The 27,704-nt window shown below is 38.4% G+C and overlaps 1 protein-coding gene and 2 long non-coding RNA genes across 3 annotated transcripts in view; 2 read left to right on the forward strand and 1 right to left on the reverse strand.

The window, feature by feature from the left end:
• Window positions 1–8,714, forward strand: part of BAG2 (BAG cochaperone 2) — a 14,797-nt gene extending 6,083 nt beyond the window's left edge. Inside the window, exons 2-3 of the mRNA XM_072408463.1 lie at window positions 6,821–6,930; window positions 8,094–8,714. Coding sequence (XP_072264564.1) covers window positions 6,821–6,930; window positions 8,094–8,488 — 505 coding nt within the window. The 3' untranslated portion in view covers window positions 8,489–8,714. The remainder of the gene's footprint in view (window positions 1–6,820; window positions 6,931–8,093) is intronic.
• On the reverse strand, window positions 6,920–14,283 carry LOC140328688 (uncharacterized). Its single transcript, XR_011920330.1, has 3 exons — window positions 14,147–14,283; window positions 7,341–7,423; window positions 6,920–7,222 (listed from the first exon to the last, which is right to left on the reverse strand). It is a non-coding gene; the product is annotated as an uncharacterized lncRNA (long non-coding RNA).
• LOC140328687 (uncharacterized) lies at window positions 11,314–14,275 on the forward strand. The gene is made up of 3 exons (XR_011920329.1): window positions 11,314–11,426; window positions 11,513–11,772; window positions 12,452–14,275. It is a non-coding gene; the product is annotated as an uncharacterized lncRNA (long non-coding RNA).
• Window positions 14,284–27,704: the final 13,421 nt, after the last annotated feature.

The following is a 27,704-nucleotide window of genomic DNA, read 5'->3' on the forward strand; positions in this document are numbered from 1 at the left end:
GGTTACTTTTTTACGAACGATTTTTTGCCCAATCGATCGTTCGTCGTTCGATTGGAACGATAAAAATTGGAAGTGTGTACGCACCTTAAGGTTGTAGTATAGTAAGAGACGTATACAGTATACATGTAGTGAGACGTATACAGAATACTATAAATGGTAACCTGTGCACCAGAAAGCAAACAGATTCTACATACACTGCCCATGTATTGACCAAGCTAATAACAAGTAAATCACACTAGTGGTAACCATCCACAAAAAACACACTAAAAACACTAAAAACAGCTTTTTATGGTGGTTGCATATAATAGAGACATTCTGCATGTCAGTTTAAGAAAGCCAGTTTATGGTTAAAACACAGCTGAAATAATTTTCTACTTTATACAGTATCCACTCTAGAAGAGCAAGGGTTACTTTCATATACAATTTTTATGAGTGGTAACTCAGGGTATAGTGGTTTTGTAATGATAAAAGATCTTAAGGCTTTATGTGTGAGAAGATTTAGGATTTTATAACAGAACATTTTTTCACCTTCCTTGTTATTTTTTTGCCCCTCTCTCTCTGTTTCCACCTTATGACAGATTTGCCTCTGATGACATGGGTCCCTTATTCCCAGTGGTTCCCTCAGTCCCCAGACTGCACTTCTAGTCGGCCTAACACAGAATATTTTAGCTGAGATGTACAGGTCTGTTCAGACAGGGATGGAAACTGCGTAGAAATGTTGCCTGTCAATTGAAGAATAATGAACAGACCTATTCCATCCCATGTTAACTGTTTTTTGCAATGATTTCTGAGTGGTAAAACCTCAGGTCTGAACAAACCCTATCTCTCAGACATTAGTCTAGTCCCAGTGCCAGTCTGTTTACCCGATGGCCCTGGACATGTCCAATTCACACTACATCCCTTCTACATAGGGGCCCTAAATGTTTGGAAACATCTTTTAGTCTTCTTGCTTGGAATGCCTGTTCTGAACATCCAGGAACCCTTGTACTATCCTTAAAGGACTCTCCCAGTGTCTAACACAGACGTGTGTGTGTGTGTGTGTGTATATATATATATATATATATATATATATTCTTCTTTCAGGCTCATTGGCTTAGTTTGGGAGGAATAAAATTTCTAAATGTTTTTAGTTTCTGCTTTAATAAATAAAAAAAAATCTACTAAGCCACTGTATGATTTTTTGTAGTGCAATGCATATCGGTAATCTTATGCACACATTAATAAAGGATGCCACAGGGAGTGTGTGCCCTGGACTCTGAAATGAAAATACCACCAATCAATTATCACCGTTGTCTTCTAGCACTTTCATGCTAAATGTATGACTCATGTGTACAGTATCTCCAATTAACATGTGATTGTGATAACAAAGCCAGAGCAACTAACCGAGCACATTAAAAAAAATCAGTGACAGCGTTTGACACTGTCTGTGGTCAAGCATCGTGTTGTCCAGTCACTTCATTTACTTATATTAAATATTTTTATGTTTTTAGCAAAATGACTAACCTTACATCTGCTAGAACCCTAGGTGTTAATATGGAAACTTTTTATCACCAGTTTCTTCTGTATTTGCCAAAAAGAGTAAAGAAGAACCAGAATAAAAATTTATTTGTACTTTCCAATGTTCAAACTGTTAGGAGCTCTAAATATAACCCAATATATGTGTCTGTTGAGACTGGAGGACTGCCAGTGTGCTAATGAGCTGATCTTCCAGACCAGACACTCTAAAAAGTGCATGAGCCTTTCCTGATTTCATGATAATGTGAGTTAGTGGAAGTTGAGCTGGGTCTATGCCCACCTTCATTGGCTGCCATGAAATATTGAAATGGAATGGGCACCTATAGCCCCTAATGACTTGACTTTTTCCATATTCGCACTTGTTAGGTCGATGGGGGAACTATATACAAAAAGACTTTGCACACATTGATCAGTGCATGTTTGTAAAGTATACCAAGCACCACATTGCCTAGAAAAGAGTACAACAGAAATAAGTGGTTGCAGATGTAGCTGGCCACTTTCTAAAAATGTTAAAATGTTACTTGTGTGGGTGTCCGGCGGTAGCTAAAGCTATTAAATTATTGCATAAACCGGGTAGCTAGTATTTCCAGGAAAGGTCAGCATTGGCAGTTCACAAAAAACGTCTTTGTAAGTGTTCTCCTTATCAATGGCACTGTGGAATTTGACAAAAATTCTTTTGAACTGCATAGTGTTCTCTAACCCTGTGTTTATGTACTTTTTCATGTTCCCAGGTTTAGATGTCATATAAATCAATGCAAAGTTTAGGTGTACTGGTATTCATCAGTACTCTTGTGTGGTCTGTAACATAGTAGATGACCCACAAATAACAAACTTGTTAGATTACAGAGCACCCAGCATCAGGAAAGGATTATAGACAACCTCGTGTTTTCTTTTGCAAATTCATAGTGATTCTAGCAGACAGTGAATATTAGCTCTTTAATCATAATTTATTCATACAGTATATCATATGTATACTTACAGGGTTTTATGTACAGCTTACATAAATGTTTTCTTTGTTTTTGTTTAGCTTTATTGTCTAATGGCTTTACAGGTATCTAAATTCGAAGATTAAAATGTAACATATTGCAGCCTTCCTGTCCTTAGATGTGGTGAACGCATTTGTTTTATTGAGGCTGTCTTCCCTTTTTTTTTTAGAACTGGTGATCCTGCTAGTAACATACTTCCTGTCTAAAGCTATGTACACATGTCAAACTTTTCTCACCCGATAATCGGCTCAGGGCGGATATTGGGCGAGAATCTGGCATGTGTACAGCCCGCATCCTTCATCGTCTGTGGATCCATCCTGGCCAGGACGGATCCACGGATGATGAACGACGAGCGATCGTAATGCAAGGGAAGGGGGAGAGCGCGGAGCAGGAAGCCGCTCCGTCGTTCTCCTCCTCCCCTCTCCATAGAGCAGAACGGTGATGTATGTACATCGTTCATGCATCGTGCGGTTCTTATCGTTGGAAAGGATTGTGAGAGATCCTTTCCAATGACAAGAATTGCACGTGTATACGCAGCTTAAGGATCACTCACTGTATCTACTCACACATTGGGGCTAATATTTTAAAGCTCCTCAAGGCTTGAGAAGATATACTTTTATCAGTGAAGCTGGGTGATCCAGCAAACCTGGAATTAATTTATTTTGTTATTTATTAGCAAATGTTTTCAATCCTGGACCAGATCCATTTCAGGTTTGCTGGATCACCTAGGTTCACTGATGAAAGTGTATCTTCTCCAGCCTTGGGGAGCTTTAATAAATCAGGCCCACTGTATCTATGGAGTTGCAGCTTCCTTTTTGTGACAACATGCTACTACTTTCTTTGTCCCCAATACATAAGAGGGGGTGTTTTGTAGTTCACAGGAGAGATATTGGAAAGCTAATTGTTTGAGAAGTCAACTCTTGTTTGATGTTTTTAGGGCACTCACATTGTCCTAAATTACAACACCAACAGTCACTTTAATCCAAAATATTAGCCAATGTGATGCCGGACTGAAATATCTATTTAAACTTCTCTGTTCACTCCTAGGCTAAAAAGAGATGACAACGCCTACTCAGCATTCCTTTGACTTCAGAAATGCTAGGTTAATGACCTCCACAACCGTCTGTCTAAACAGGGCCTCATTACTAAATTATTTTTTAGTAACAGATCTAGGGCTTGTCACTCTCATGCTCAGAGTACCTTGTTCTTATTCCTGATTTTATTTTTAATGTTGTGAGACCCTTAGGACCTTTTCCTTACACACATATTCTTTGCAGTACATAGGTGACTTGTGGTCAGATGTCGGTCCTAATTTAGGTCTGGTTCCCTGTTTTGTACAATGTGAATTGATCTATGTCTTTTGTAAGGATTTATAGAATAGAGAATCTTACTGGAATGAAATAAAAGAATTGAATTAATCTAATGTAAGGAGGATTTTATTCTTGGGTTTTGATGTACTTTAATGTGCTTTTTTGTTCATTTTGGCATAGAATATTACAGATGTCAGTAATGAATGATGGTACACTATATATTTAAAGTGTTCCATCATTCAGTACTGAAGTCTGTAATAGAATGTTGTGTGCACTAGATTTGTCTTAGTGATATATAGTATAAAACACTAAGCCATATCTGGTGCACACAACGTTCTGCACTGACAGGTGTTTGCTCTGTACTGGGCACCTGTTTATCCTTCCTGATCTGACCTTGAACTGCTGCCAGCTGTTTCCTGCTTATCAGGAAAGGCCATTTTATGACCAAGTTTAAATCCTCATACTCATTCCTATTTTGCTTCATATTCTAGAATCCGTAAGTGTTTGATAACATTAAAATCACATATCAGCATCACATACATGCCTACACTATATAATTCCTTACCCTACTTCAAACCCTTTAAAATCACATGCATTTATGTATATGCATTTTCCGCTATATAAACTGAATGCAGAAGAATATTGTGTTTATAAATTATTATTCAGCTGATTATGACTGCTCATTAAAAATGAAAGAGCAATTACAGGCAATAAATGGAGTTTGTCATTGATCTAACATGCTGCCCAGGAAATGTTCCCTATGAACAAATACACAGAGGGAGAAGATTCTTCTGGGATGTGTCATTTTTAATTGGAAATCCCATGAACAGGGTGTGCTACAGTAACTAAGTATTTCCATTATCTAAGATGGGTATGTTCTGTATTTTGTTCTGTTTCTGTAATGGTCTTGCAGTTGAATTCCAGGAAGAGAGTTGAACTATTCATACGAACTGTTTTATTTGCCAAACAATATAATTCATTTCTGTTTGGTCAGTCTGTGCTCCATGTAGCCAGTCTAGGTCCAGTTACACACACTACAATGTAATTATTTCAATACTAAATTTTAACAAAAAAGTGTGTTAAGCTTCATAGCACTAAAACAATATATGATCTGTGTGCATGTGTGAAAAGGCAAATATTGCAAAATGTATCTTCGTAAATATATTCAACAAAAACATCAACTGATGTAATAGTGTACTGTGAAAAAGGTATGTACATCATTAGCCTTAGAACCTGGCATTGCCCCTTTTATGAAAAATGACTTCCCATTTAAATGACTGTCCACCGGTCTCTGTTATTGATTTGCTGACATTTTTGGTCAATCTCCAGTTCATATTTTTTTGTGGCATGTTGTTTGTTGGTTTTCTTGCAATAACTTCCTGTTTCAAGTACCCCTAACAACATTTTAATGAGATTTATAACTTAATCTAGTCCAGTCCATAACTTTCCATTTCTTCTTTCTGATCCTGAATCTTCTGAATCTTCATGTTGGAAGATGCATTTCTGGTTTACCTTTCAGACAGATGACCTTACATTTTTATTAAGTATACTTTGTTATGATGCAGGATTCGCAGTTACCTTGATAATGAAAAGCCTCTGAATCAGTAAAGCAAACATGACATTTTTAATTATCCTATGTGTGTACATAGCCTTAGGCGGCCCATGTGATAGAGCAAGGGTACTGACATCCATTGCTGGCTGATGGGCTGGGGCCAAACCTGGGACATTCCAGTGGAAAGTGGGACATTTAGGAGTTATGTATCAATGCCATGTTCTCCTACAATATAATGATATAATTTAATGTATATGTATATATTACATTATATTATATAATGTAAAAAGCATTATATACACACTGGTATCATGGTTTTATCATGTTGAAGTGTTTAGAACTTTTTAACAATGATAATGATATATAATATATAATAAAATACAATATTAGTCATATTATGTACTACACATCATTGTAAATCTAAAACAAATTTTAAAGTAAAAAATTAAATATTAACATGCCCCGATGAAAATGGCAATTTGTAACTAACTCTCAGTGCATATTGGATGTTACATCTGGTGTCATCTAGATTAAGCACTAATTAATGTATACCTTTACACTTGTGTATTATGGTGTGGCACTTACTTTGTGCTCCTAGACATTTTAGGAATCTACATGTTGTTTTTCCCGGGGCCTCCTGATGTGTGCTGCCTTACTCAGAACATCATGCTTCATGAATCAAGCCATTTTCCTTTATTAATGGACCAAAAATAATCAAAGTTCCAGTGCCTAATATTCTTACCACAGCATTAAAAACTGAACATGTAATCCAATTCTTTTCTATTATATCCAAAACCCAAATATATTAAGGTGTAGTTGTAAAAAGAATTGAATGATTATTATATACTGAATGCAAAAACAAGCTTTTAAATCCTAAAGGTATCATATGATAAAAAAAAAATATGGAGACTGTTATTATGGATCTACTTCTGAAAACACTGGCTGCCTGGCTATCCTATGCTAAAATATGGTTTGAGTCATTAAACGAGCATACAAGTAAAATCATAGGCAAAGCAGGATGTAAGTACTTGTTCCATCCCAATGCATTAGAAATAATTATAGTGTTATTAAGCCTAAAGACAAAAACAATTTTCTTGTAGTTATACTTGGTGTGATTAGTATATGCTCTGTCTCTTAAATCATACTTGCACCTATCCTTCTGAATAGGCTTGTCAGATCCTTTAGTTCACTTGCATGGACTTGTATGGAATGCCATTGCAAGCCTCTGCAACATGCATGCTATCCCTGTGTGGTTTCACCACTGCAAAAACAATAGCATTTTGGAAGCCATGTTTTATGTATCTTAAGGGATATCTACTTTTTTTATGAATGGTATGATAGTACATCCAAGTTAATAGATCAGCTTAACAGCCAGGAAGCTAGCATATTTAGGGGGTAGCAATGGCATAGAATAAATGATGTAGCCTTTTATTTTAAGTAACTTTTTTCTTCCCTAGAGTCCAAACTCTGCGTGATTCGGCATCGGCCCTTGAACTGGAGAAAGAATCTCTTATAGAGTTAATCCACAGTATTCAAAACAGCCAAGATATGAGGAACATAAGTGATGGTAAGCTGTTCTTAAATAATTCTACTACCTCAAAAAAACCTTGCTTATCCTTATTCTACAGAAAAACACATTCAAAACCGGTGCATGTATATTGAGAAAAAACTGAGAGTACAGAAATGGTGCTGGCATTGGTAACCTGTTTGTAAAGGGTTCAGTATGCCATCCAAATACTAACTTCTGTGCCTAGTGAGGAAGTCATAAAAGTCCAAACTTTGGTGTTGCATGCTCATTCCTGATGTGTGACTTATTTGGTTATGAAACCAGGGATAAGTGAATAGCCCCAGAGCTTGACCTTTAAAAAAGAAGTCCACAATATTAACTTTTGTATGCATAACCCCACAGGTTTACTATAATACAACCATATACATAATTGAAGTACATAGTACATATATTGTACATAAAGTCTTTACCTGGCAAAATAACTGTGAATTCTGTTCAGCCACTTGTGATCTCTACACATGGACTTTTTGTCTTCTGTAGAATTGTGGAATGGCTGTGTGGAAATAGCAAGCAGTATAATACAATGAAGAGAAATGTTAAAACAAAAAAAAAACAGTGTTCAAGATTTGTTACATGGTACAGCACATCGTCGTGTTTCTCTCTGCTGTTTTATCGGGTAATTAAATAAAGGAACTATGCATAACATCAGTCCTGGACAAACCTATGTCTCTATGTTGGGTTGTTTAGTGCTGGAAGCTGCTGAGGTACATAGGTCTATTTACATCCATCTGCTTATACTCCGTTCCCTTCTGAGGATCTGGAAGATATGCATGACAACACAATGCCAGCACAATGATTCAGCATACAGCCTATTGTACCCCCTGTCCCCGTAGTGGTTGCTTCCTGCAGCATTACTATTAGATTATTGAATAAAAGCCACACTATTTTGTCAGAAGAGCAAATAAAAATTCAGTGGAAGGTAAACAACAGAAAAAAGTATGAGTATGAAAGGTTATTTGGTAGAACACTTTATATTATTTTAAAGGACAGTCATTCATTCTTTTGTTTTTTTGTGGGCCTTTCAATAAATCTTGGAGATGGGCAGCCAAATAGTTTTAACTTGACGTCCACTTTATTATTACTATTTTTTGTTGGTAATATATGTGTTTCATTTGCATAGGGATCTTCTGTTAATATTATTTAATATGGTTTTATTTATTCAGGAGAAAGAGAAGAGTTAAATATAACTGCCCAGAGGCTTATGGGTCGTACAGTGACTGTGGAGGTCTGCGTGGAAACCATAAGAAACCCCCAGCAGGCTGCATCCCTGGAACGAGCCACCAAGATGATTGATGATATACTGAAGAAAGTCATGGAAAACATGGAGAGTGGCAAGAATCAGCTGGTATCTTTGTATGGAGCATGTACTTCAGACATTCCTTCTGGGCCAATAGATCAGAAATTCCAGTCTATCATTATTGGATGCGCAATTGAAGACCAAAAGAAAATTAAAAGAAGACTAGAGACACTTATTAGGAACATTGACAGCTCTGAGAAGTCAATTACACTTCTGGAGAACCAGAAGCAGAAATCAGCTGTTCAACAGAATAAAATCTAACATTTGTTTTTTTTAATTTTCTTTTATCCTTGATGCACAATAGCGTAGGTCTACTGCCAAGTTTAAATGCATTTCTTTCCTGTAAGAGACTCTATGTATTCCTCAGATGACGCCTTACCTATTGTCTTCAAACAATACAGAAGAGGTTTTGCTGGTTTAACTTTTCAAAGAAATTATTGGTGTTTATTTGTAATTCTCCAGGCCTGATTAAAAAAGGTTAAACAGATCCAGTGTATGGTATTATTGTTGCTATATTAAAAAAACTGCCTGTAGTTTATATTGTTTCAGAACATTTTTAATAAGGTTTGGAAAATTAGTTATTATATGCATACATAAAATATGCAGGAACATTTCTTCTATTAGCAACAATGATAAAATACTTAATCTTTGTCAGTTTGTGCATCTGGTTTGGAAACTACGAAGAATGAGTACAGTGGTATTCCTTAACAAAAACACAATATAGCATATGTCAAGCCAAATAAAAATATGTATGTAGTATCTCTCCCATGTATGCACATATCTCCAAGTTTTATTACTTTCAAGACTTCAGCCAAACAACCGATGATGTGCCAGACACTAAATCATTTTTTATTTTACTGTAGTGCTGTTTTATTTGTTTTTGGTGTGGTCAGGGAAAACTACATGAATTTATACACATTGTATAATGTCATTTCGCTGTCATTTCGGGACGAACAAGAAACCTGCACGGATGTAGGTGTCAAATGTATGGAATAAGGGTGGAGTTAGCCATATATCAAGTCTGTAAATCTGCTCTGCCAAGATGTTTGCCTATCGGTGTCGTATACCTAACATGTATTCAATGTGAACTTAATGCCCTTTGGTCATGCCAAACAGTGTTCCTAAAAAGATCAAATACATCTTGGAGTTGGGTGGGAGATAAGGTATGTTCTAAATAGGGTAACCTAAAGTACCAAAAAACTTTTGAGGATGGGTATCCATATGCTCGGTGGCTTCTGTCATATCTATAACCATAAGTGACTGCAGGTATTGAATAGGCTGAGCAGTAGGAGGAGTAGGCACTAGCCACTGCATCAGTATACATTTCTGTGCTGCCAGGAGGCACAGGTGCTCGAATGTGGAAACCAACACCTGGTCAGTCGGGACAAGGGGATTGTTAGATACATCTGTATGAAATAGTTCCAAATAGCACATTTAGGACAAGCTGTAAGTCGGTTGGAAAATGTCTGAGGTCTACCTTTTAAATAGAAGGCATAGTATGCCCTATGTATAAGTTTAAATTGCAATTCCCGCAATTGCTCACTAACTATGCCTTAGTGTACACATGCCCAACTTGATTCAAGCATATCTAATGTGTCAGCTTAGGAGTTATTCAAAAAGGATGTCCAGCGTTGTACAAACAATTGGGATGGCATTAGTTTGTTGTCCTCATTCACCGGTATAACCTGTATTTTTTTACACCTCTCCACTCCCAAAAACTATAAGCCTTGAACATGGTTCCCTGCGTAACACCAACTCCGCATTGGCATATTTTTTTGGTTTCCCTCCAAGCTAGTAAGGTGTCCCTAAAGAGTAATGTTTTGGAGTACATCAGCATATGAGGTGTTTAACAAGCCCAGGAGAGCTTCATGTTTTACCACAGTGTAGTGTGCATTTGGTATGTTCAATAATAGTGGTCAGGTCTCTAGTTGGGTCCTTGAGAAACAACATACCATCATCAGCAAACATAGCTAGCTTGATTTGTTTGCCCTGAATACCTATTCCCTTAAATACTTGGTAGTCATGAAATGATCTTGCTAGAGGTTCTATGGCTAGATTAACTAAAAGTGGGGAAAGTGGACAGCCCTGGTTGGTCCCAAGGGAAAACTTTGTGACAGTACCCCTGCAACTTGGATTTGTGCTACTGGATTAGCATACATTGACGCCCAAAAAGGTAACTATGTTGCAATGGAAACCAAATTTTGAGCACTAACTGTAGCCAAGGTCACTCAATACTGTCAAATGCTTTCTCCGCGTCGAGCGCCAGAAGGGCCAGAGACACGGGAAAGGAAACCCCCAACCATGCCTGCTCCAGTACTAGCAGAAGCTTTCTGATATTGTACGTTGTGGATTTTCCGAGGACAAAGCCTGCCTGCGCAGGGCTTACTAGTGGCGACAGAAGCAGCGCTAAGCGATCTGCAAACATTTTGGAAAGTAGCTTGACATCTTTATTTAAGAGTGGAATTGGGCAATAAGAGCCCAGATCAAGTGGGTCTTTGTGCTTTGAGTAGTACCTTGATAAATGCCAAATTGCCAGATGCTAAATAGGTAAAGGATGAAAACATATCAGTATACAGTGACACAAGGGAGGGCTCTACTTTATCCACTAAAATTTTAAAGAACTCAGACAGCAAGCTGTCTGGTCCCGGCACTTTACAGTTTGCAGCCTTTTGATGGTGGATATAACCTCTTCCTTTGTAATGGCTGAGTTTAAGTGGATGTGTGCTACCCCTAAAAGTTTAGGGAGGGTTAATTTATTAAGAAAACATTGACTCAGTGATACATCACTACCCTGCATGGTATACAGTGAACTATAGAAGGAAGCAAAGGTAGAAGCAATGTCTCTTGGAGATTTATGTTCAAAATTTTGTGAGTCCCTTATAGCAGTTATACGTGGCACTCTGTAGCCTTTAGCTAGAATAGCCTGTAGCCTGCCAGTCTTGTTCCTGTAGTGGAAAAACTCCACCGAACAGTAAGATCTAATAGTCGAGTCACACTGGCTTATCCAGAAGTCGCAGGACCTCTTTGCTCATAGCCAAGAATCTTTATCAGCAGGGGAAAGGGAGTTTTTTTAAATCACATGAGCTCGCCTGGCTTGTGTGCAGACATCCATGTACTTACTTAGAGTCTTCCTCTTGGTCGAAGCTACATGGGCCATGATATTGCCCCTGCCTTAAACTGCCTTTGGAATATCTGTTTTGTAAGTGTGCAAATGTGCACAATTGCAAATGTGCTTGCAGTGTACATTACATCTCATTTACTCTCATCTCTAATGTTGGATGGTAGGAAGGTCAATTAGGTGTGGCCACATGACACCTAGAATAGGAAGAAGAATAGATGGGAAACTACACATTTCCAGCATCCTTCACTACAGTGGAAACCACATGTCTACATGAGAAGGGGAAAAACTTGCAGTCACAAGAAAGAGGTGGATTTGTTGAGATGAAACTGAAAGACCTGAGAAGTCCCTGGTTGTGTAGGTGCACAGCTACAACCAAACACAGGCATGCCATGACATTTTACATTTGTAAAATTCAGTTCCAAAGGTAATACCTATAATTTACACTAATCCATACAATTGGTTTAATGGTTTTCTTTGTTCAGTTATGCGTGTAGTCAGGCTTTAGGAGCTTGCAGAAAAGGGAAAGCCAGATACAGCATTTTTGCAGTATGATATTTGATGCCATTTACAAGCATCATGTTTTATTCTCACTTAAAACCAGTAGTAATAATGCATCATGCTCACATAAACACAGATTTAATACCAGAGAGATAATGAAATTTACTGTTAAATGTAACCACTACCCAATATATGCAAATATATGCCAATAGCACTAAACTGTAAAAAAAAAAAAAAAAAACTGTACCCATAGATAATGCAGACTGATTATACTGAACTCATTTGGAAAATCCTTGTTTCCAGTCTGGTATATTGCTTTAAGCAGATGCTCAGATGTACATTAGAATAATGAATAAAGAAAGTTTCAAGATGCCCTCTAGAAGCCTCTAAAATATATATAGGAAGAAGGGCATTCTTAGACACTGACGGAGGGGTATTGTGTTCTCCTTTCTGTGTTTTCCTAGTCCTCCCAAATATTATTAGAACGTATAAGTAAATGCTTTTTCGATTTTTCAGATAGTGTTCTCATTGATTTGTATTATGACATCTGAGCCCAAAGAATGCCCTGAAAACTGTTTCCAACAACGTTTTTTTTACTCCCTCAGAGACTCCCTCAGAAAAATAACTTCATTCAAACACTTTTGGAATACTTAACAACCACTACCTGTTGAGACATCAAACACTTTCCTAATCAGAAGCCCTTTAAAGTGGAAGTGAGCTTTGTGTACTAATGCACCAAAGGGGAAAATATTCATGCATTAGATAAAATTGTTTTATTTCTGCTTTCTTATATAACTGTAGAATTACTTGATCATACATAACAGCTTCCTGAAATAATGAACAGGTCACACAAGACAGTTAGGCAGGCTGCACCCATACTCAAGTATACATCTGTAAAGCTGCTGTATGTTGAAAATAATTCAATGCATCACAGAGTCAATCTTTCCATTCCCTACCGCCTTATTAAAAAACAACACTGGACATGTTTTTTCTTGAGTTAGTATGCATTAGAAGATGAGGATGTGCAAAAACAAGCTAGCATGATCAGGTAATATTGTAAAACAGACTAGCTATTATCCCAGACGTAAAACAATCCCAAAGACATAAAAATTTTGTTACAGAATGTGTTATCATGGAAAATGTCTCATTCTCCAATCATGTCCTATAAATTTTTTTCCTTATTTCTTGGTTCATTGTAAAAGTGTAAAACTTCTGTAACCCATTGTTAAACTGTAAGCTGTTTTTGCTGATAAAACTTTCTGAATAGCTAGGTTGTGCTATAGAACAGTGATTTTCAACCACTGTGCCACAACACACAAGTGTACCATGGGAAATGATCCAATTTCAGTTAATTGGTCCGAAAATTATTTTTTATTTACTGCAAATAATTTGACTTAATTTGTCTATACTAGCGATGTTAGGCAGAACAAAGAAATACTCTTCCACTAGATGGTAGCAGGTAGCTAATAACATGTCTATGTGACATTGTTTGGTGGTGTGTCGTGGCTTGTGCGGGAGGGCTATAAAGTGGGTGTAGCTTGTACAGAGTCAACTGGAGTGGGTGGCTCATGTCCAGAGTGTGGAGTGTGTGATTTTCAATTGATTCAAATATTTTACCTTTCTTGGTTGAAGAACTCCAGTGAAATTGACAAATGTTGTTTGAGCTAATCTTTTCGTTCGCTCCAACCACCTTCATGGTCACTGCAGTGACCAATGTAAACTAATTTTTACCATTCTGTGTGTTTCTTTGGCAATTTTAGGCACAATTTCAAGTCATGTTTTTTTATGATCTCCTCTCAAGGGTAACTCACAACCTACTGACTGGACTGCACACGTTATAAATTGTCACATACCATTACTAAGCTTCAATGTACCACTTCCATTCCTTTCTAAAGGATGCCATTCATCAGCTGCATTCATCGTGATGTATGTATGTTTAACACTGTAAATACTACCCTAAAAAGAAAGTCAACTGCTGTCTAAACAAAGAGATCCGAGGACTCCATAAGTCTGACACTCATGCAAAAACATATTCACTTATGTCATCAGATTGCTAAAAGTAAATAGCTTAGTTGGAAAAAAAAACATGGAAATGCATGTCATGAAATAAGATACTAATTTCACCCTCTTAAGAGATTTAATATGATGACTACTTATGTCTGATCACCTAATATCATTCATTAGTTCAAAATTCTCTCTCCCCAATTATGTTTTTTTCCCCTCCCAACCTGGAATACCACCTCTTCGTTATCAGAATAAAGAATATAGACATCTCACACCTTCTCTGTTTTCTTCCGTACCTCAATAGATGATACACTTTTTTCAACAGATTGCATTTACTCCATGGATCGTAGGCTCTTTCTCTTGTATGCTGCTTTATATTCCTATGCAAACTATTGGCTCCACCCAACTTTGGCATCCTTCTTTTTCTCAAGCTTAGTATTAAAAAAAAATTCTCACTTACTATGCAATGCAAGTATGCTCTGATATGCTTATTATTACATATACATAATGTCACACTTACCTCTTCCTCACTAAAGCATAGACACCTCTCTCCTGCACATGCATGCAGTTCTGACTCTGGGAGTGCCTACGCTACTAAGCTTCATCAGTTTTGTCCAACCCACTGGCCTATCAGAAAATAGCTATTTTGCTAGCTCAGAGACAGCACTCGACATTCGTGCAATGCGTCTCCTCTAGTGCCAAACCCCTATCTTCTCAGCAAGTTCCTGTACAACTGTTGCTTGATTCAGTGTTTCCTCTGTCCAGCTCCTGCATTAACCCCTTTTTTGCCCAGTATGTTGTTTTCCAACCAATTCTCTTGTGCTGTTCCTGTATTCTTCTCTGTCTGTGGATATCCCCGAGTCACCTGTGCCTCCAGATGCTTCCAGTGTCTCCTGTGTTCCCTGTGTCATTGGCATTTATTTCCCAGATCCCTGGTATTTGACCCCTGGCTTGTAAACTGACCTCTTTTGCTTGCTGCCTGCCCTGACCCCGGCCTTCCTTGACCATTCTTCTGCTTAGTGATTTGGTGCCGTGAATCGACACATTGGCCCTTTCTCAGGGCTCACACCACTTTCGTGCAAGCCATAACGCCCCCTAATGGTCCTGTCTTCCCAGCATGACACATACATTGTAAGTGCAAAAAATGTATTGCATACAGAACCCAAATAGAAAAAAAAATTCTTGTTTACAGTTTTTAGGCATTTATAAAAATAGTTTTCTAGCAGTTCACTGCTCAGAAATGTTCAAGAAACACTCGAGTTATCATAGCACAATAACTGAAGAGGTTGCAAAATGTTCTTTTTTCAGGTTCAGGAGTTGCCTTGCTGTTTCTGGTTGGCACTACGATGCTACATGCAGTGTCTAATTTTGGTCATATGCTTGACCTCTTCCATGGACTTTATCAGAATGCTTTCCAAATCCCTTAAAATTACTTTACCGGTTGTCATTGGTTCATTTAAAGGTGTTTTAGAAGCATTCAGGAGGAAGCAGCACAAACAACTGACATAGTTAACTTCCTACTCCCAGTTCCTGTGCAGGACAACTGAGTTAACAAGAGTAAAATCCAAGAGGACTGCTGTAAGATAACTGCTTTTAATTAAAGTTGTGAATGAAAATGTCAATTAAAAGCTAACCCCCTGTGGGGGTTCAGCTCAATAGTGGTAGGCACAGCAGTCAGACAGTGACACAACGGTACAGTTCAAACAGGGATTTGCCTGTTTTCTTTATTTTCATCCACAAGCAAAATATAACGCCTTTACATACAGGCAAAAACACAAAATAAATTCCTGCTCAGCTGAGCACTAACTAAACACAAGATCACCCTTTCTATATGGGCAGCCTACTACCAGCCACACAACTCAATATAAACTTACAGAGTCCATTTTTGTCATTTTAGCAGACTTCAGCAGCGATGGTGAAAAACAGTCTGTTCAACCAGTTCCCCCCACATACACAGGCACATAGTGCAGACCTTTATAGCCCATAAATAAGCTGATCTCCATCACCTGGCTGAGAGCTATATGGGAAACCTGTTTTGGACAGGAAGGGAATGAGGAGCCCCACTACCAACCTGCTCATCATTCCATAAAAATCCAGACCTGACAACACCATTTACCCTCAGCAAACAATGTTTTGCTAAGGCAACCCATCTTTCCCGGATTTCTGATATCTCACCCAGCGTTTCCTAGTTTAGATATCCACTTCCTGTATCCTAGTACATTGTATATCAAAGAAACCTAGGCGAAATATAATGATTTTCTACTTTTCCAGTCACTGCCTCACACCCCCTATGTCTTATGGTCCCCACCCTTGTAACTACCACTTTGGATGAACAATTTTGCCTATTTAATAAGGCAGAAAATATCTAAATATCTACTTGATCTACTGACAGAATTCATGGGTAACAAATCTGATTGTGTCTATAGTTCTACTTTACTGGTTAGTAATGTCTATTTGAAAATTATGGTATGTACTTCATTTTTGTGTGATTGTCAATTGTTTCAAGAAAATATTACTTAGTTGCAAACACAAAATATGACAGTAACCACTTTACAGGAAATGTCAAGGATCTTTAAATTATTTGTTTGTGTTTCATTTATTGGGTCATTATTCCATTTCAAAGCACCAGATGAGGTCAATAAATATTAAGGAGCCTGCCTCGATTTTCTCTTCTGCAAAATGACTTTAGCTTTAAATTAATATAACTCACAAGAAAGCAAAAGAAAATCAGATTATTTTTCGTCCAATATACTATTACACTGTTAACAATTATGGAGTGCATGAAATGTAGTAAATTAAAATGTAGTTCCCTCTTTTGTAAAATAATCCCTGAATGCAGAGAATGTTGCCTACAGTATTTTTATTTGCACTTTCTATGTGTTGCTTTGTTTGTGTATCCCTTAAACTGTCACTTTTAATTGTTGTTGTTACATAGCAGTCACATACATGCATAATAAGATCAGTTGATAAAAGAATATACCTTTAGAAATTCCAACTGACCCAAAAGAAGACATGTATTTTCTATAAATAATTTTAAAAACTTTAACATTTTGACCACTGATTTTGTTTTTAGTTTAAAACCCTACTTTGAAATCCATTTTTAAACTATGTTAACCCTCTTAAAATCCCAAAAGACAAGTAAATGGATGAATGCACCTTTATGCCACCACAATGAAATCAGTGTTGGTGGGATGTTGCCTTGACCAATTTAAGTGTTTCCCCTAAGTCAGTTTTATTCAATGATGTCTCATACAAGGCAGAGAGGGGATAGCATGGGCAACTGTGTGGGTAATTTATATATATATAATTTATAAATAATTTATAAATAATTGTCATTTTTTAAAATAAGTGTCTTGCTCTTTAATAAAGCTTTGTGAATTGAAAAAAAAAACCTGTTAGATAAAGCCATTGGTCTGTCAGCGTAGCATACAATTGGCTAGGATGGCACACATGATCACTGTCTTTAGCAGACAGTCTGCTCTATAGAAATAAGTGCCATTTTCATGAATGTCAGTTGGGATGACTGGCCATTAGTCAGTGAGCTGTGATGTCATAGCCTACAGTTGGTGTACCTACACTGAAGCTGTAGTTTTCCACTTCTTGCTGAGGAGTCTCTCTAGAAGCATCTCCAAAGCATTTATCCTGTGACTTAGTGCGGACTGCAGATTTCTATTGGTCTTGAATCACCTACAGGAGCATCTAATAGAATCTTGGTGCCAACATGGATTGTCAGAGGCTGTTCACGGCCCAACATCCCGGAAATGCCCTCACATGAAAAGGTAGGCCCAACAGGTCAACAATTTCCAGTAGCTCACAGGACAAGATCTAGAGTTACACTTTGCGGCAGAGTTTCTGAACATCAGCTGCCTGAAAGACCAAGAAGAAGAGGACGTCCAAACACCAACTCCTCACATAGGGACCAAGGCCATTCTCCAGTCAGCCGTGGGAATGAATACCATCCAAGACCCCAGAATGACCAGACACCCCCAGCCAATGACCAGCATTGAGGATCAGCCAAGCTGCAGTATCTGCTTGATGGAGTATGAACAGGGACAACAAACTGAGATACTCCCCTGTGCACACAAATTCCAACGGGCCTGCATCAACATATGGCTGAGGGAAAGTCATACCTGTCCCAATTGTCAGACACCTATTCCTGAAATCGACGATGAAGATACAGAGCATGTTTTTTGTTCCTGCAATCATTCAGGAAACTGGCAATAAAAGCACGCGGCGAGTTATCGCTTGGTCTGAACATCTGGATCGAGAAATCTTATTCGCTGTTGCTCCAGAAAATGTGAGTTCACAGTCACAGATTTTGTTTTTTACAGATATATTTGACGACCTTTATATTCAACTGGCACCGACACTAATCTTCTGGGTGGCAAATCTAGGGATATAGAAAGTTCTGTTGGCTGGTTCCCTTGTTAGCCATTACCTCATTCCAATCAGGTATGTGCTGAATAATTTCCTTTATAAATAAACCTAATAAATGGTATCTCTTTTTTGCAGGGATTTGAAACCATAATTCCATATCTCATATTTATATATATTTAGATATCGCTGGGCCCTGCAAAGGTAAATATTAGTTAGTCTGCTTTTGCCAGAGGGAGAGGGGCTGCTCACTTATTGCTAATTTTGCAATTCACATTCCAGAGGGCCATTCATGGCTAGTAGAGGGACACACGTGCACCCATTTCCTTTATTTATTCAAAAAGGTCCCGAGCCTGTAAAAGTATTTTAAACTTTTATTTTTGGTAGTTAAAATTTAATTATTATCATTTTGAAGACATACCACTGGACCTTAAATGGTATCCAAGTAACAGCTAGTTAAAAAGGAGTTAATATAGATTTTTTAATATAGATAGACATACGTGGAATCTCATTTTTGAACAACGCAGGAATGTGCAAGGTAATGAAAAGTAAAAATGGAGTAGAATTCAATTTTTAAATGATCAATAATTTTCATTCATAATAGATATGTCTGTATGTGAGATTCACACATACACACACACACAGACAAGAAAAAATTAGCATAGAGTAGATAACACATAAATATACACATATATACACACATCAAAGCACACCTACAAACTCAATGCACACAAATGCATACACACTTACATCTAAACACACTCTAGTTATTAGATGAGGCCTAATAAACACACATCCAACATTAAAAGGATAATGATGAGCATCAAGTAGTGTAGCGCAGTGTAGATTAGTGTAGGTCCTGTCCTAAAGAGTCTACCTTGTCGTGGTGGGCAGGCTTGTAATCATTTGGCTGAAAATGTGTCACAGAATGGGAGACACAATCATTTCTCACCAGTGACTTTCATTTTTGGCCAGATGATTAAACCAAAGGACTCTTGATCAGGGCTGACACAAAATACGATATGTTTATACGTTAAACTTCCAGCAATAAACTTCTCAATATAACACTTAAGTAAAAAAAAAAAAATCACATAAATGAGTTCTTGTTTACTAAGTTTTTTATTTGTTTTTTTTAAATTTGTTATTCTCCAATCAAATATAAATGGCACAGATTACTGATACTTTGTATTTATTAACCCCCAGCATTCTAATTCTGTCTGTATTTCTACGCAAAAAGCATTACATTTTTTTGCATGGAAATTTATTTTACATTGTAGGCCTATAATTCTTAGGCATAACTCACTGAAATATGTCCAATATTTAATACATTTATTAATAAACTTTAAATAAAAAAACTGAAGATCGAAGAGAGAAGCGGTGTCCTGAGGAGCTGCAGGGACCAGCACAATGCCAGGGGATGACAACGGAACAAGGTAAGTGTTTTTTTTTATGTTTTAAGCCAGGGGTGCCCAACAGGTGGATCGCGATCTACCGGTAAATCGCAAAGGCAAAGCAAGTAGATCGTGGAGCCCTGCCTTTCCAAATATACCGTACCGCGCACATGAGGTATTAGGTTCAAGGTTTTATTGATGGTAGATCATTTTGACTTGGTCATTTGAAAAGTAGCTCGCAAGCCAAAAAAAGTGTGGGCACCCCTGTTTTTAGCGACCCTGAATGTGACTCGGGATTACCTTTTTTCACAGTAAATCCACCCGAGTCAAACTCAGGAATACTGCTAGGGGGTTAATACATCATTGAAGCACACATCAACCTATCAGTGCGGTACATTGTTTTTCATGAAAATTTATTTTACAGTATAATATATTAGTATTGGTATAATAAAGTTTGAAACCCAAAATCATGTCAAAATAATAAATTGAATTTTTTTTTTTTTAAATATTAAAAATAAATAAATATTATACTTATCCTATTATATTATACTGTAAAATTAATTTTCATGAAAACAATGTACAACTTTAGGACATATAAATTCACTGTATTGCATTCAATACAGTTATTTTGTATTGAATGCAATACAAATAGATTTGAAATTTCCACAATGGCCGCACGCACCGCCAGGAACTTTCTGGTGACTCATCAGATGTGGAAGATGCCAGCCGGAGAATGCGAGAGGACGGGGATTGCGAAGAAGAATGTTGGTGGACCAGGTAAGGCTCTAATAATCATTGTTTTACTCTGTTTTAGCTCCAGTCTAGGTTACCGTTTTCAGCATCCTTTTTTACCCCGAGCCACACTCGGGGTTACCACTGAGGAGGTTAAAAACGCCAAAAATAACACCCTACACATAGCCTAAATAATCACTAGACCTGGGAGGAACAAATTGCTCATTACTCATGGAACCTCTAGCAACCTCTGGAGAAAGTCTGGATGAGAAACACTGCATTAGAGCAACAAAAGAATATACAGACCTAATCCCTAAATCCTCAATCAACAGAATTTTCATTAGCAAGTTGCATACCCTAGATTGCAATGGATTCATCATTGCCAAACTTGCCCTCTTTCTCCAGCCATGTTTTCCTTTCAGTGGCTTCTTTTTAACTAGGCCACATTTTCAAACACTTTTTTTGCACTATATTACTCGTCATTGTAATCACATTCTGTTCATCTCTAAATCTCAAGATTTTAACTTTATGCTCATCTCATTTCCTTTTTAATATCTGCTCTCTGGGTAATATTGATATTGATGATGTATTTACAATGACATGTCCAGTGCTGCATTCATGACACTGTCACAATAATAAAAACTGTAACATCAAGCAACATCACCTCATTTATTCACTTGCTTAATCTCCCAGTAATGGGTTGGATGTAGAAGAGGATGTGACCTAAGCCCAAGGATTCTTGTTCTGAAAACATTTTTTTTTTTTCATAATGCTATAGTGAGGGGAATATAGTATCAGAATAAAATAATTGTAAACCCTAACTGAATGTTATTTACCTACCCCTGCAGTAAATCAATCCAACTTTATCAAGAACTAAAACTTTAAATGTAAAAAATGTAAAAAAAATTTAAATGTAAAAAGATACATTTTGCATGTTTTATTAGAAATAAGACATTCCAAAGTGCTTTGCAATGGAAATAAATGGTTATTGTTTAGTAAAAAGAAAAAGATTGCCATGGAAATTATTTCTGTGCATCATCTTTTGTATTGTGTACATATTTATACACATAGTCCCCGGGTTACATGCGAGATGTGTAGGTTTGTTCTTAAGTTGAATTTGTATGTAAGTCAGAACAGGTACAATATTTTAATGAATGCAATTAGGACAGATGTTTGTCTCAACATAATATTAGGCAGCATGGTGTCAGGTACTGTAAAAATCCTCACTGTGAGTTAACCACAAAGCAAAAAAAAACTTTATGGAGCCTAGACATTCATTAACTTCTGGCGCAAGCTGTGCTCTGATATGCAAAAAATATATGCAGAGTTTGGCTCCGGAAAGAGCTCACCTTCCTAAGTTAACCCACAACCTCAGCTGTGTTTAGCAAAAGATTTCTTCTGCAAGTCATGCAAACCACCCCCTTCCCCCCTTCAAGCCCCTGTTCTGCACATAGCGAGCAGGGAAGCCCCTTTCGTATCTAGGAAGCGTATGTCGGATATCCTGAACCCAGGGTCTACCTGTAATTAATTGTAAAATTAATCAATAAAATACAGTGGTACCTCGGTATAAGTCAGCTTTGGAATAAGTCCAACTTGGTATAAGTCCTGTTTAGACACAAAAACTTTTGCTTGGGATACAACCTTTGCTTGGTATACAACCTTTGTGCTAGAAGTTGTATGGGTCAAAATGAGTCATAACACTGGGCGCTACCCTTAGGTAAAGGGAGGTAAAGCAAGCAAAGGTAGAAGGGAGGTTAAATTTTCATTTATTTCATCTAATTGCTTTTGTTTTTATGTACTTTAGCATTAAGCAGTGTTTAAATTATTTCATACAGCCCCATCAATGTATAATATGCCAATAACAATAGGATTTTTTTTTTCATGGGAACAGAATAATCATTTTCCTTTTATTTCTTATGGGAAATATTTTTTTAGTATAAGTCCTGTTTGGTAAGTACAAGGATCTGGAACGGATTAAGGACTTATACCAAGGTACCACTGTATATAATTTTATTATTCAAATGAAAAAACATTGATTCTAATGTATTAGAAATCTCATTCCAATCAGGTCTCAGCTGTAAATCATTCAACACGTTTCGTGGATCACAGTCCAGTTCATCAGGAATCAATGAGACCTATAATACCACAATTCTCTAGATTATAAACATTTGACACAAATGTGTATTAAACAAAAAACATCCAAACTTTTTCAAGTTTAAACCGTATTCAAAATGTAATAGGATTTGATTAAGGATCTGAGACAAGGTTAAATCAGGTGAATTCATGAAGTATGCATGTGTATAAGTTGCTGTTAGAAATGAACTGAGGCAAAGAGAGATATTAAGGGCTTGTTCACTATATATATTGTTCACTAAATACTAGAGCACACAGTATTATAGTGCAGTGATTTTCAACCACTGCGCTGCGGCACACTAGTGTGCCATGAGATATCCTCAGGTGTACCATGGGAAATTATCCAATTTCAGTTATTTTTAATTTCAATTAATTGGTACGAAAATTATTTTTTATAGTGATAGGCAGAACAAAGAAATACTCCTCCACTAGATGGCGGCAGGTAGCTAATAACATGTCTATATGACATTTTTGTTTGGTGGTGTTCCGTGGGATTTTTCTAATGTAAAATAAGTGCTGCGACTTAAGAAAGGTTGGGAAACACTGCTAAAGAACACAGTGCATCCTTTATTTCAAAACAGCTGATTTACATCTACACACAATATACACAGGTATTGTATGGCCAACACATTTCAATGATGTTTAACAGAATTCTCATGTGTTTTTTGGTTAAAAAACGGCAGTACAGGGTGCGCATGCACGCAGCGTGACTGGATGGACGCGCAGTGTGTTTCACGGACATTGACACCACTACTATCTCCTGTTCTACTGGTACACTTACTTTATATTGCCCGAATGGGTCCCACCGCCAAAGTGAAACTCCATGACAGGTCCATCACGCGGCTTGACCTCCCAATCCAAGATGGCGCTGGCTCCCTCACTGAGTGCATCTCCGGCTTTTAATCCAATGCATGCATCTGAGGACAGCATGGACTCGGTCTCTTCTCCACTAAAGGAGACACCACAAAGCGATGACCCGGCTTTCTTACAATGCTTGCGGGCTATGATTCGTGAGGATATGTCACAGGCATCTGCTTTCATTACAGTGGAATTACGCCGCGACTTGTGTGACATTGGTCACAGTACTGCATCCCTTAAAACCCACATGGATGAATCCACAACAGTTCTGGAGAGTTTAAATCAGGACTTGGAGGCGGCCCAGAAAGAAATTTTATTACTAAAAGATCAACTAGAAGATTGCGAGAAACAGTCGCGCTGAAGCAATCTTAGGATAAGTATTCCTAAAGCAGTTGTTGATGTACAGGGGTACATTACAGCCTTATTCCAGGAGTTAGCCCCAGAGATCCCGGTGGAGGGCCTGGAAATGGATAGGATCCATCTTTCTTTAGGTTCTAAAAACAGGATGGCCCATCCAGGGACGTCATAGCAAAATTAAATTTTTTTCTCTTTAAAGATTTACTTCTACTGAGAGCTTGCAACACCTCACGCTTGCAGTTTCAAGGTACAAAATACAGTTTATAAGCTGATTTAGCTCCTTCTACCTTGGCTAAACGTCGGGCCCTACGCCCATATTTTGCTGCCTTTTCAGCTAATGATATCAAGTATAGATGGGGATTTTCCTTTAAGCTTATGTGCCAGCTACAAGGTCGCATACACCAAGTTTCGATACCTGAGGAAGCTCGAGCCTGCTTGACAGCTCAAGGTTTGCTGACCCAGGATTCATCAGCTTCACATTCAGGACAGCAGATGGTCCCTGTCAGCCCCATGGCTTCTACTGTGTCTGCAAGTCCCTCTCAGTGCAGCTCCTCACATTGTTCCAAAGCTTTAGCCCAGCTGGGCTCCCAAGTCTTTACCTCAAATTCTCCATGATAAAAAGCGTGGTCATTTTACTAGGATCTATTTTTATATCATTCACCCTGCCTTATGGTCCGGTACTTCTGGATTTTTTTCAAATTTTTCTTTTCAAAAAGACACAATAATTTTGTTTTTCCAATTTTTTTTTCTATTTGTCTTTGGGGATTGTCTGGTGACACTCCTGTTTTATACAATTTTTTTTATTGCCCTGAGAAGGGCCAAGGTGCAGAGTCTAAGCAGTAACCAGGTTTTCTCCAGAGCCTCTGATGGTGAGGATGTTGCGCCACTGGTTACTGCCAGGTTGCGGTCCTTGGGTGTGCACACCAAGGTGGGCAAAGCACAGTTCCAAATCAAAATGAAGAAGGATAGTCAAGGAAAGCCAGGGCGGAAAGAGAGGCCAGGAGGAACACAGGAGACACTGGAAACAACGGGAGCTAAAGGCCATGAAGGGATATCCACAGACAGACAGGAACACTGGAACAACACAGGGAAGTTGGCTGGGAACCAACAGACTGGACAACGAGGGGTTAACTCAGGAGCTGGACACAGGAAAGACTGGATTAAGCAACAGGTGAACAGGAACTAGATCACAGAACTAAGGGGCTCGGGCACTAGTGAAGACTTGTTGCACGAACACAAAGTGCAGTCTATGAGCTAGCTAAATAGCTAGGACTGATCAAAAGGCTATTTTCTGATTGGCCAGCAGATTGGACAGAATTGATAAAGCTTAGAAACAGAGGCACGCCCAGCATCAGAACCGCCCGCATGTACAGGAGAGAGATGCATGCGCTTTAGTGAGGAAGAGGTAACTAACATTTACCAGGGATTCTGGAAGTCCATATACCAGCCGTGTCATGGTCAGACCACAATCTGGTGGTTGTTACGTGTAGATCCTTGGAGGGTCCAGCAACGCACCCGTATGTAGTCGATCAATGACTCTGTGCTGTCTCACCCTGACATAGTACATAGGTTGGTTATCCTTTCCAAAGAATTTTTTTTCCATTAATGATTGTTCAGTGCCTTCTCCTGTGACACTTTGGGAGGTATATAAATCAGTTTGGCGGGGTCACCTTATCCAAATGACTTTGGTCAGAAAAAAAGAGTGTACTCAGGGGGGAGCTTGTAAGCCGCAATCCAAGATAGCTCCAATCTAATCAATCTCCAAGACTCCTGAGTTTGGAGCCAGCTCAACAATTAGGATCACCAGGTCTATGTACTCGTGCAGGCTGTGTCTGACACGCTGCCTAGTTCTCCTCAGCCGGACTTGGCAGATGAATTATCCAGCGATGGCTCTCACATGTCTGTCCCCAGTGCACAGACTAGCTCAGCTTGCAGAGATGCTGAACTGCTAGATAGCTTCAAGCAACTTCTACAGCAGGAACTTTCTCAAGCCACAGTCAAGTTATCTTTAACTTTGACCAAAGAGATTAGAGAGCTTGGCACCAAAATGCGTACTTTAGAGTAGAAAATGGATAATGCTATCACTGTGATAGATTCCCATGTGCACGATTTGAATATGCATCTGAAAGATATGCAGGCCACAATGCTCACTATTGAAGATTTAAGCTACGTACACACGTCAGATTTTTATCGCCCGATAATCGGCATCGGCCAATTATCGGGCGAAAATCTGCCGTGTGTACAGTCGGTGTCGTCCATCGTCCGGACGACCGACCTGCCGGATCCACGGACGATGGACGACAGCCGATCCTAATGAAAGGGAAGGGGAGAGCGCGCAGCAGGGTGCCGCTCCGTCGCTCTCCCCCTCCCCTCTCCATAGAGCATGAACGGTGCTGTATGTACAGCACCGTTCATGCATCGTGCACTCCCTTGTCGTTGGAAAGGATCGTGAAAGATCCTTTCCAACGACAAAAATTGCAAGTGTGTACGCAGCTTTAGAAAACAGGGATTGAAGGGACAATTTGCGTGTACGGAGGATCCCGGAAACAGTTATTGATTTGCCTGGTTTTATGCTAGCTTTGTTTCAGGAATTTCTTTCTGACTTTCTACCGGAGAGGCTAGAAATGGACAGAGTCCATCGTGCTACGGAAAGCAGATGGTCCTCGAAGAAACATAGTACTTAAGCCTACCTTTTATAAAACAAAGGAAGCAATTTTGCAATCTTGGAATAAAAGGGACCTTGTTTTTCAATCTCACCTATAGCAAATCTTTGCGGATTTAGCACTGCAGACGATCCAGAAGGGGAAAGCTCTTAAGCCCTTTTCTTCAAATAATACAGCGTTTGGATATCAGGTACCGGTGGGGATTTCCCTTTAAATTGCAATTCACACACGGCAACCGCTTCCACTCCATTTCTACTCCTGATTAATCCCAGGATCTTTTTGAACATCTGCAGCTATGGTCTTCCTCTTTTTCCCACGCAGACAGCTTCTGTCTCCCAAAGGCCTCCATGTCTGTCTCTCAACTGGCCCACAGCTCTCAAAGATCTGAAGAATGAGGTTGTCCCTTTACTAGCTTACTTGTTGCCAATAGTGATTTCCATAGTGCGCAGCAGTTTGTTTGCCCGATTGCTAGTTAGCAAATGTGCCATTTACTATGTGCCTTTCTCACAATATTTTGATAGCACTTTATCTATGATTATGTGCTGCTATTTTTTTTTTTTTTAGGGGATACAAATATGTATGATTGACTAACTCTAGTTATGCTTGTTCCCCTTGGTAGGTCTTGTATATGGGCAAGAACGATTTCTGCTTAGCAGATGTAGTTACGCTTATGAAGCTGGTGTCTCCATAAGTTTTGTTTGTTTGTGTTCTGTTTTTTAAAATTGTGTCTTTCCCCTATTTTTTATTTTCTGGATAAGTCCTTCTAGCTCTAGAGGGCCAAATTGCTATACTTTGCAGGAATTTTGCAACTTGGCACGGTACAGGTGCCTGAAATTTACTCTACTTTATGGCTAAAAACAATATCATGATTATATCTCCTGTTCAGGGTTTTAATTCCCCTAATAAAAGGAGTAAGGCTTTCAACTGGTACTCTTCTATAAGGGCTTATATTTTAGGTCTGCAGGAAACATGTTTTTCAGTTTCAAGGGGGGTTCTAACTGCCTTTTATTGTTCTGTCCCTTTGTGCTGTGATTTTGAATTGGTGGACCCCATGGGCCGCTATTTAATTCTTCAAGGTAAACTGTATGACGTTGAAGTCATTATAATCAACTACTACGCTCCTAAAAAACATGCAAAAGGTACCCTGGTGTTGATTGGAGACTCAAATTTAATTATTGACCCCGAGCTCAACCATTCATTTAAAACAAATTCTGGTCCTACTATACTTGACTCTGGATCATCCTCAGATTTTTCTGATTTATTAATGCGTTATCATTGGTCTGATGTTTGGAGGAACCTAAAAATACTTGTGACTACTCATTTTACTCTGCATCACATGGCTGTTT

Source organism: Pyxicephalus adspersus, chromosome 4 (genome assembly GCF_032062135.1).
Source record: "Pyxicephalus adspersus chromosome 4, UCB_Pads_2.0, whole genome shotgun sequence".
NCBI classification, from domain to species: Eukaryota; Metazoa; Chordata; class Amphibia; order Anura; family Pyxicephalidae; genus Pyxicephalus; species Pyxicephalus adspersus.